Below are 11,559 nucleotides of genomic sequence, written 5' to 3'. Positions count from 1 at the left end.
TAAATTAAAGTACTCTCTTGTACTCGTCGAAAATAATTTAACGTATCATAACGACGATAATATATTAGTATATATTACTTATTAATATACTACTAAATAATATATATATATATATATATATATATATATATATATATATATTAAAACAATATCGCAAAATAATGTTAAATAGTATAGATACATTAAATTAACAATATATATTAAAAATCTATCTCCAATATATACATTTGGCAGGTACATGGAAGCGTGCGCTTCTAATATTACAACAACTTTAAAAAATAGATAGAAATATATTAATTTGAAATAATTATTAAATATTAAATATAAAACTTTTACAAACAAAATAATAACATGGAAAAATATATTACTTCGTTTTAATGCAAAATCACTTGGAGTATAAGCGATAAATAAACCTTAAATACGAAGATTAGCATAAAATAAAAAGTATAAAGATAAGTTTACTACTCATAAATTATGTTGCACGATACATACAATTCTTACATTAATATTATATATTTTGTTCCAACTTGTATAGTAATTGACTTTATTAATTGATTAATAAAAAAACGACGAAAATATTTCAGTAATGTTCCCAACTATTTTTTAATAATCATCTATAATAATTTTGATATCAATTAAAAATATGAGAAATAACATTAGCATGTAATAATATCAGGAAATTATATAAAATACTAATACCTTTTTGGCAAGATATCATTACTCTTGACTTATTTACATAAATTATTTAAATTATTCTCCAACGTAACTTCTTTAAAGGAATAAATCTTCTTCAAAAATGATGGTTTAAAAACATCGCTCAAAAAAATAATTAAATCATTCATAATAAAAAATAGCTTAATAATTAATTAATTATTTATCTTCGTTCTGTCCTCCTATAGAAAAAAATCTTTGCGTACTTCGTGAGTATTCATAATAATTATTGTAATACATTAAAAATGTATCGTGTCTATTTAATTAATTTATTTGTGCAGTTTCTTTATTACGAACTAATATTGCACTTCCGGCCGATGATGCATTCAGCATATCGTTTCGATTGCAGCAACTACAATAATTTTCGATCGCATTAACTGTAGTCAATCAAGAAAAATATATACATAAGCGTTTTCATCGTTACCTATGATAAAAATATTATCACTTTCTTCATTGAATTATCGTCATGCCTTCAAAAAATTAATAAAAATTAATAAATATAAATAAATACATAAGTGTATGCATTTGTAAAAAATTATTTTACAAAGCAATTATGAGCAATTGTTATCTCTTTCATATATATATGTTTTAAAATTAATCTCAAATCGATATTGAGAATCAGTCATACCTATATTAATAATAATATCGAAATATGTCTCTCGTAAAAATATTTTCGACTTCTGCGTATATTTTAGCTTACAAAGATATTAATATAAAAAAATATTTAGCATACGCGGAAGTCTTTCAATTGTTTCTTTAAATGAGCGAAGATAATATATCATTTACCCGCTTGATGAACTTTTAAGCGCGCACATGGCGCTTTGTGTGTTTAACTGTAATATTTATAAAACTATCATGTAAACTATCTATCTTAATAAATTTATTACTTCCTTTCTATACTGGCCTTGAAACTTTTTTGCAAACGTATAAAATTTATTCAACGATTAAAATTTTTAATTTCATTTTTCACGAATTTGTATCCTTCAAAATTTATTCATGAAAAATTAATATAATGCAATCTGTAATACAAATATATTCTGTTGTTTTTCTGTTTATTAATATAGGACTCGATGTTTTGATAGTTTATCTAGTACGATGGCAAATCGTTTTTTGATTTTCACTTGTGCACTAAAGGTAATGTTACATTGCATCTTAACATTGCCACGATACGAATCTAGTACAGAAAATACATTAAAAACAATTTCAATAAAAAGTTGTTACGATTTTTATGAGATTTGACATTACTACGTAAAAGATTTACATATAACGATATGTGCTCTTAATTCTAACTAATCGCCTTTTCGGTATGGCATATCCACATTTCTTTTTTCATTGCTCTTTTCATTGTTTATAATTTTTTTATTAATAAAGATAGGTTCATTTTCTTGGTATCGTTATATTCTTAGCATTTCACTATTTAGAAAGTCCGGCGCGATTTTCGAATTATGCGCACTATTAACAATATAGCTGAGATAGATATATCATATTTTGAGGCAAGGAATACAAAGAAATAATGAATTATAACGAATTTTATACTTAAAAAAAAATTATAAGATTTAAAAAATAGATCGCTGCCTTCTAAAAGTTAATATATTATACATCTATTTTTCCTATAATAGACATTTATATATACCAGAATAAGGTAAGAAAATTCTTAACAATTAAAATAGGTCATTATAATAAAATATATATTAAATAAATTTTTGAAATTAAACAAAAAAATTATTTATAATAAAAATTATAATTAATTAATTATTTTATCTTTGTGTCATCGTTTTTCCTATAAAAATTATCTTTGCAAATTTTGAAAGTGTTTCACAAAAGGTAAGTGTTACAAATAATTTTAAAATTATCTTTCTTATATCAACAATTTTACTCGATTAAAATGTCAGCATCGAGATACTGTCCTATAGATCCTAGGACAGAGGACTTTTGAAGAGATCAAACTTCGATTGGATTTTGACTGCTTTTACGATACCAATTTGTTGCATTGACCGTTACAAGGAGGCAATATAGTGACAAGACTCTCGGTTTCACTGTCACTACTGAAATTCGCTCTCTCCAAAACCACCGTGGTCTCACTCTTCGCATCGAATATCGGCTGGTAATATGACGAATTCTTCGCTCCAAGATCCACACCGGAATCAGCGCTCTTGGAGATTTCTGACAGTCTGCGAAAATTGCCGAAAAACACGCTGTCGGTGCCGACGCTCTCGGCACCGCTCTCGCTAGCGCCGTCACACATAGATTCAGTCTCGTCAGTCTCCTCAGACACACTACTTACCTCGTGCTTCAGCAATCGTTTGTGCGAACCATTACTGTCTGTGCTACTAAGGTAGCCACTGTCCTCAACCTTCGTATGACCACGTCGATTGTCCATCAACGGCAGCATGTTTGAGTTGGAATCACAGCTCTTCGAGAGACCTTTCATCAATTGTCTTGTTTTGGAGCCGTTCTGCGCCCTGCTGTTGTTGAGAAGTTTATCCTTATCTTCCCGACGACGCTCAACACTCCACGATCGTGTTCTTGAATTTCTTCCGGAACTTCTGTGATGAGAGGAGCCAGTGATCGATCGTTTCTCTCTCACTACCTTTGTTTCTCGCACAGAGACTTCTTCCTTGTTGGAATCGATATGTTCATAGAACCTATACCTGTTCTCAGGAACTTCGATTTCGATGCGCGTCTCGCACGGGCAGTCCCTGCAACCATTCGTCACGGTACATTCGCCTGTTCTCTCACTGAAGAACGTCGTTCCTGTTAAGAGAACGTTGTCTTCGCGATGTTTCTTATTGTGAACCTCATACTTCACGACGTCGACTTGAGTCTGCGATGAGCAGAGACAGGTTTCGTTCCCTACATGATATCCGTCAACTTTCGGGACAGGAGCGCCGTTACTGGTTGTAGGGTCACCCGCTCCGACAGGACTCCCGTCCCAGGCGTTTTTTGATGGAGATAATGGCGGAAGTCTCGCGTTTTCGACACGTCGCGGTGGCTTCGGTCGCTGGTAGATCTCCTCTTCCGTGGGTGGCAATGGCACCACGTCCGGCTGATTGTGTGGTTGCCGTTGTCTCTTTGCTTGTCTGCTGTCTGGCGTCAGGTACTTGCACTTTTTCCATGTGGCAGCGTCATCGGGCTCGCTGTTAATTTGCAATTCAGGGTCATGACCATTCGTCAATTGCGGGTCCTTCATACCCGACTTTATTCTCGCTTCGTAGATCTCCCGTAAACTGTTGGGGCTGCGTTGTAACGTGGAATTCTCGTCACGGAAACTACCCCTGCTCTTGAGAAGGATCTGAGGCGGTCGCTCCAACGAATCCACATAAATCTCGTTGGCAATTTCCCCTCGGTTGTACTGTATGTCGTCGTTGATCCGCAGCTTCATCGGCTTTCGATCCAACGTGTCTGGCTCGTATTCAGACTCGTCAAGCTTCACGTAGTTTTCTGGAGAGTCCTGGACCTTGATGGTCAGATGACCCGGATTCTCCGGCTCGTATTGGATTTCCGGACCACTGTCGTCACTGCAGGTTGGGCTGGCATAATCATCGTTCACGTAGACTTCACTCACCAACGAGTACGTCTCCAACCGCTGGCTGCTGATCAGCTCTGGCAGACTATTGTAACAATTTCTCTCGAGAACCTGATTGCTGAGCTTCGACATCGTCATTTCGCCGGTACGCGTGTTGATCACGGCATTTTGCATCGTTAACTCCTCGTCCATTGGCAAAGCCGTGGATAAGGCCGGACTCGATTGGTTATCCGTCGATGACTGATCCGGCGACGTCGATGACTTCCGATTACACTTAGAACGTTCCAGACTGTCCACCTCGTAATCGCTGATCATCGTGGTATGATTAGAAGATCTGGTGTGATGATGATCCAACGCCTTCACGTCTACCATCTCGCGTATCACAGCGTCCATAATACGTTTTGCAGTGTTCTTTGCACCGGGTAACTCGTTAATCATATCTGGGAGTTCTTTCTTCTTCAATGATGGCACGCATGGCGCCTTCGACTTTCTCGATCGTTTCGGCGCGGGATTGCTCTGCGATTGCTGAGATCGTGATTCCTCCGATTTGTCCGTATTGCTGGATGATCTCTCCGTTTTTGCCGACTCGTCCTCGCTCTTGCTGTTCCTATCGTCTTTCACGCTCTCTTTCGACTCGCTCTCTATGACCGCGCTCTCCTCCATCTGCTTGATAAATGAATTCTCAATAGCCTTGCGGACTTTCGCATTTATTGCATCGTTACCGGCAGTGTAATGGAACGGTCTATTATTCGCCCGCTTGCCACGGCCGCAACGATCGTACTCGGATCTCTCGAACATGGACCTGGTCGATCGTCTGGATACGCTGTAACGATCGTCGTTCTCCAGAATCTCACTCCTGGCGGTGATATTCTGGAAGGTCTTCAGCATCGGTGGATTGTCTTTCCATGATGACATCGATTTACCGACTAAATTCGCACGATCGTCCGGATCACCAAAATCGCGTCTGGCCAACTCCTTCAGGTACTCTAGATTTCTAGCAAATGTTCGGGCGTTCTCCTGGAAATTCCTACGCGTATCTTCGGCGTCTCTCCAACGACGCTGCGGTGGTCGCACGTCTTCTAACCAGGCGCGCACTTTGCTTTCACCATGGCTGGGCGAATCAGGAACAGGAAGGGCGGGAAGCAGCTGAGGAGACTCGCTGCAACCGGGACATCCGGTGCACCGTTGGGACTTGCGTGATTTGGTGACCGAGCCGCCCTGGACGGAACTTGGGGTCGTTCTCTGTTGAAGCTTGCTTGATTTTGCTGATTCGCATCGTTCGGAACTGCTCTCCTCTTCCGGAATACCTGCGTGTTAAATTTATCCTGGTAATAATGACAGAGCGAAAATAGCGAATTAATTATTTCTAATTACAGCTAGCGAGTGAAAGTCAAGTCACGCTTTTGCGCGTTATAAAATACTTCACGTGCTTTCCATTGGTTGCATGAAATTCGCTCATGCGACTATGAATACACGAAGAATTCAAGAAATCAAGTGCGTGCGAAACCGTAGGAATAAAATAAGAATAAAATTGGAAATCTTCAGTTGCAAGAACGCGAAAAATGTGGAAAGTTGAAATTGAATTGTTCTTTCACGATTTTCACTAATTTCTTTATTTCTCGCATGAAGAATCAAGAAATATGATTTAATTAATTATTAAGATGATTTAATTATTTTATTGGGAAAAAGTTTCTTTAAAAGTTGTGGTAAAAAGACTTTTTCAACAACTCATATATTTTATTTTTAAAAAATTGACAATTACATCACTTGATATAGCAACGTTTTAGCTTTAAGAATCTGCATTTATAATTGCGACACGATGATTTTTAACGGAGTTACGAGCAATAAAGTCAGAATGTTTCTTTTTACTTAATCCGTGAGTAATTCAGGAACAAAAAATTGTAGGAACAGTTTTAAAAAATGATTTTGTAGGAGAAGCTTCAAGTTTTCATGATAGATAATCGAAAATTTTCTTGAATTTTTTTTGGGCTATAGACCTACAAAGTGAAAAAAAATGTTTTAGCTTATAGTTTTCTATATGTAAAAATTACAAAACTTACATAAATTCAAAAAATATAGTAACCATTCGACAGTGAAGATTTCAAGCTTTAAAATCCTTTTTCTTTTAATTTTGATCATTTTTGACGAAGATGAGGAAAAGAGCTTTTTATCACTTTGTAAAAAGACTTTTTCCCTAATCCAATATATTCAATATCTTTTGAATTACAAACATTACATCTTCTACACATTATTTAGAATCATCAATCAAAGCTCCTTTTGTCTTATTACTTATTTCAAATAATTTCTCTTTGAAGAACACAAACGTACTCACCATTGAGAATAGGAACAAATCTTTTTGCAGCCATCTTGTGCTTGGCAATGGAGATGACTTCTCGAATTTTGAGCAGGAACTCGATGGCAGCCGGAGGTGGGGCCTAGAAAAACGCCGGGCTGTTTTCAAATTATCTTGTCGCTGGTCAAGTGCGTAAGAACGTAGACGAATCGAACAGACGTCGAGGGTACGTCCATTAAAAGCATTCCAGACTTCGAAAACGCACGGATGACTAGCGCGAATGGAAAATAAGCAACATTTTTCTCCCTTCCCCGTCGGGTTGCCCCGTTAAGCAACTCACCAGCAATAGCTGTCGATCGAAGTACGCGGGATTGAAGTACAATTTTCTCCGTTGAGCACCTGGAAGAACCGGTACATCTTGCTGATGCGGATTTTCAGCCGTCTCCACGACCCGTACATCCTCTTCCGGTAACCTCTCACCAAGAATGGAACCAGCGGGGAAAGGCCCTTCTGATTGCTCCAGATACACGCAATGCGGATGAATGATCGCCGATGTTATTTGCTGAAGAAGTGACATCGTTGATCAGTAAGCTCGATGCGAGAGAGCGGGATAATTTCATAATTCACAAAATCACAATTGAATCGGACATTACGAATTATGAACCTTACCTCCTAAATCCTTCAAATCGGTTTTACAATAGTCAATATTTGTTAACAACATTATCACTGAGATTACTTGGCACGAGACTAGATCGTACAAGAAGTCGACTTCTTCTGGCAACGATGAGACTTATGCTCGCGTTGTTTCAGTGAAGAAAAGAATTGCGCTATACGTGAAGACTGGAAACAGTTCGCAGAACGCGCTGAAATCGCGGTGCGTGGTATTCTAACAACCGGTATACAGCGTAAAAGTGGGATGTACCTCACCTACTTGGAATGGTACGGACTAACGGAGCGCAAAACCAATGCGCTAATTGGATGCATTATTAAACACAAGCGGTGATCTCGGGAAAGAAATGGATTATATTCTACAAAGATCTCGCGAATCGCGCAAAGAGATAACCGAGCAATTTCGTTGCTTGCGTTTGAATAATTACGTAATATCCTCGGAATTATGTAAAACTCATCTAATTACGATAGAACAAATATATCTACAATCTGCTTCTGATAAATCAAAGATTATCATATTTCTTAATCGTTCAGAAATGAAATCTACTTATGTATGATGTGCACGAGGTAACTTTCTTAGATAAAATTACTCAATTAAATTTAGAGGATAATTTGCTAGGAAATTGATTGAGAAGTAAAAGTTGCACTTACATTTTCGAAACCTTGCTCATTATCGCTCGCGGGAAGATCTTCGCCTAAATCACTCTCGGTGAGTCCGCTATTAGTGTCGCTCTCGAAATGTCTCGTGGCTGTCAACAGCGGATTGCTCTTCACCAATCCACCACCGTCTCGACCGCCGTCAAGAGTGATGTCTGCTTCTTCGATGGATTTTGTCTTTGCCCTTCTGCTGTGTAAATATAACGATACGCTGGCTATGTATATGAGAGCCAAGATGACAGAGGAAAGACCGATGGCGGTGTATTCCGTAGCTGATAATCCATGCGACACCTGGGTCGTCGACGAGAACATTACTTCTCGTATGCCTGTTGTAAGAGAGAAATATACGTTTAACGAATCGTACTCTTCATGATGCTTGATACTCATTCTTTAGAACGTCCTCATTAGTAGATAAATATACTTCCACATATTTACACGTAAAATTAAATCAGTATTTTAATTAAATTTAAATTTGAATTTGAAATAAATATAGTGAATGTAATAAATAAAAAATAAAAATATACTGTAATAAATATATTTTAAAAGATACGCGTCTCTTTTTCATTTTCCTTAAATATTTATATAAAGCCTACTTTACAATCTATAATTTGTGTCAAATTTAAAAAAATAGTATTCTATTTATTATGAACTTATTATATTTTTTAATAAATAGACACATTTAATAAACATATATTTTATTTTATATCTATATTTTTTTATATATATTCTAATTTTTAATTGTTTTCTATATTACACATGACAAATAGAATAATAAATTCTGATTCAAATTATAAATTGGCACAATATAATTTTTTTTCTTATCGTACTGTTTTTTGACGGCGAACCGGCCACTCTAAAGGCTACGCAAGGTGTGAAAACCCCAGAGAATGTTGACTTCGGTGACGCGTCTCTGCAGACAAGCTTGGCTGTCACAACTCGTCCTTCTGCTGCATCTCTTAATCCAGCTTCGCCAATCCACTGAAAGATTAATTAATTGATAAAGTGATTAATTAATTAATTGATCATAATATAATTGAAAATAATGTCAAACTTTGTTACATATTTACTAGAAAATACAAAGTGTTTGCAACCTAACATAGGAAAAAGCGGTAAATAATAAATGAAAATGACATCAAATTAGTATAATCATCGTTTCAAATATGCAAAAAACGTCCTCCTTTAAACATCCGCGACCGCTGCAAGGACTAATTATTGATACAATATAGAGATAACAAACAGTAAATGTGATGATTGGATCGATTAGCATTTATATATTGCTTCGATATGAAGGAATTATCTCTTCATTTTTCTCGAACAGTGCCGCTCTACACGGATTAATTACGGTAATCTTCGATTACCGTAATTACATTCATCGAAATCGTTTAATTGTAAAATTTTAGTTCCGAAGGTTCGTTTAGTATATCTCGAGCAAAGATGATGCGGCTGAACCTGCGATTTGCGCTACAAACGAGCGATACGCAAATATTTCTCTCAATCATTCTCGGCGAGTGTGCTATCGCGGACTCCGTCCGTTACTGCCTAATTACGTGACTAATTGCAATTTTACACTCGCGCGTAGTGACAAAGCGACAAATTACTTTTCTCTTCCACCAACCTGGAGGAACGTCCTGCCTTCGTCTCGGAATAATCTGAAGGGCGGCTCGGCATCGGAGAGATTCCTCAGCTCGGACCATCCCGTTCTTCCCAATTGCTTGGCACCGGCAATCCCGCATACAGGAGTGGTCACACCTAGTTTCGCAAGGTAATTTATATACGTGTCAAGCGATCATGTAAAAGAAATGAGGCGGGGGATAATGAGCGAAATGAACGCCAACGGGAATTTTGTTGGAGAAGCGCTAGAATGAATTTTTATGAAGGCTATGCGGTAAGCTCTTAAATATTAGTCTTTTATCCTGAGAAAAAGCGATCAATTCGCTTTTCTTGTGTTAATATAGATCGTTTTGCCAATTACATTTTGCTTTATGCAAAAATGTCCGTCCACCCTTTTATGTAGAGAAAATGATATTATCTTTAAAAAATAGAATAAAAATAGAATTGTAGACTTGACTTCTGTACTGAACAGAATTCAAATCCAGAATCGAAATGTTTGCAGTTGACTTCGTTGGTAAGTACATTTAAATTGTTTTCGAATTAAATCTTACCGCTTTATACCTAATATTATTTATAATAACTAATCGCAGAAGCTCTTAGGAAATTGACTTATATTTGATTAGTGTTATCTTTGTCGAGCTAATTTTTATTTAATGCTAGTGATTTACCTTCGAAGCGAATCTCCGCGTGAGGATATATTATCTGGCCCCGTTGTGGTAAAAAAACATACGGTACTCTCTCCACGTTGCCATTGTTGTTGACAAAGCCAGCAACATTGCATTCTGAAAACATTGAGATATGTATTAAATCTGTTTAAAAATCGTATAAATTATTACAAACATTTATTGCAATATAACTCTCATTGCACTAATCAACAAAACTGATTATTGCATAAATCTATAGATGTATGATATGTTAATATTTATGTAAATCAATTTATTCAATAAAAAATGTAAGTAAGTATATGTATTGATCATTACATTAAAATTAATTAATTTATTTAGCATATTTTATCGCCGATTTAAATTAGATGTAATTTCTTAGTAAAACAATTAATTAAATTAATAAAAATAATTTCTAATCAACACATGTCAGGGTAGTTCAATGCAGAAAAATAATTACATAATTTTATATATTATAAAAAAAGAAGTTACGAGAACTTGTAAACTCTACAAATAAGTGTTTTTCAAGAAAGCATAGAATTAAAGTGACGACGACTAGTTTTTTTTTCCGTGCAATCACAGGTCCATTTTACCCAATAATTTCGGTGGATGCGCAAGACAGCTTGTAATTTCAGACAAAATATCGCCCCCGGCCGACCCCACTATTTTGCTCACATTTGAATAAATTACGAGGATCCGGCTTACATCGAAATCTCACAAGCCTCGAGGAAACGCGGCGAGCCTGCACGAACACGAACTTCGCGAGGAGAGCCCTGCAAAATCGGATCACATTTCCTTTTTTTTCTTTAAAAAGAAACTACAGTTCGGAAGTATAACGAGATGTCTCTGAGAAGACACGTTGTAATCACATGACAGGCTTCCCTGTACCGTAGTTCTGGAGCAGCAATTGCACGACATGAATGCGCCTCAAACATAATGTAACATATAATTTTTGAGTCGATAAAAAAAAAGAAATTTCGTTCTTCGAGAGCATTTAACAGAAAATAACTCAATATTAACATTTGCATTTCTAACAAATATTAACAAGTTATTATAATTTGAAATTCTTTGACAAAATGTAATTGAGTGATTATTGACATTATCAAAAATTGCAATTATTTAATTTGAATAATTATAAACTTCATTAAAGGAAAAAAAACTTGATTCTCTTTATTAAAATAATTTTTAATACTTGTAATAATCTGAAGAATTAATAAGCAATTAAACTTTCTGATCATAGAATTGTCCATTATGATATTAAATTGTTAAATTTAGAAAGAGAAATAGATTTTTTACTAAAAAAAATGGATATTAGATATATATATATATATATATATATATATATATATATATAATATATTNTATATAGTAGTGTAGTATAATAATAAAATATATNTNTATAGTATTAGTTATAATAACAACTAATAAAT

General features: G+C 35.6%; 1 protein-coding gene across 1 annotated transcript in view; it reads right to left on the bottom strand.

Annotated features, from left to right (window-relative positions):
• Positions 1-2,680: 2,680 nt before the first annotated feature.
• LOC105622425 overlaps positions 2,681-11,559 on the bottom strand; it is a 32,660-nt gene continuing 23,781 nt past the window's right edge. The window contains exons 3-9 of the mRNA XM_012203845.1: positions 10,136-10,249; positions 9,472-9,605; positions 8,684-8,834; positions 7,851-8,182; positions 6,871-7,092; positions 6,570-6,672; positions 2,681-5,544 (exon numbers count right to left, since the gene is read on the bottom strand). Coding sequence (XP_012059235.1) covers positions 2,681-5,544; positions 6,570-6,672; positions 6,871-7,092; positions 7,851-8,182; positions 8,684-8,834; positions 9,472-9,605; positions 10,136-10,249 — 3,920 coding nt within the window. The remainder of the gene's footprint in view (positions 5,545-6,569; positions 6,673-6,870; positions 7,093-7,850; positions 8,183-8,683; positions 8,835-9,471; positions 9,606-10,135; positions 10,250-11,559) is intronic.

Source organism: Atta cephalotes (genome assembly GCF_000143395.1).
Source record: "Atta cephalotes unplaced genomic scaffold scaffold00044, whole genome shotgun sequence".
Lineage (NCBI taxonomy): Eukaryota > Metazoa > Arthropoda > Insecta > Hymenoptera > Formicidae > Atta > Atta cephalotes.
This window is presented reverse-complemented; position numbering and strand designations above follow the sequence as displayed.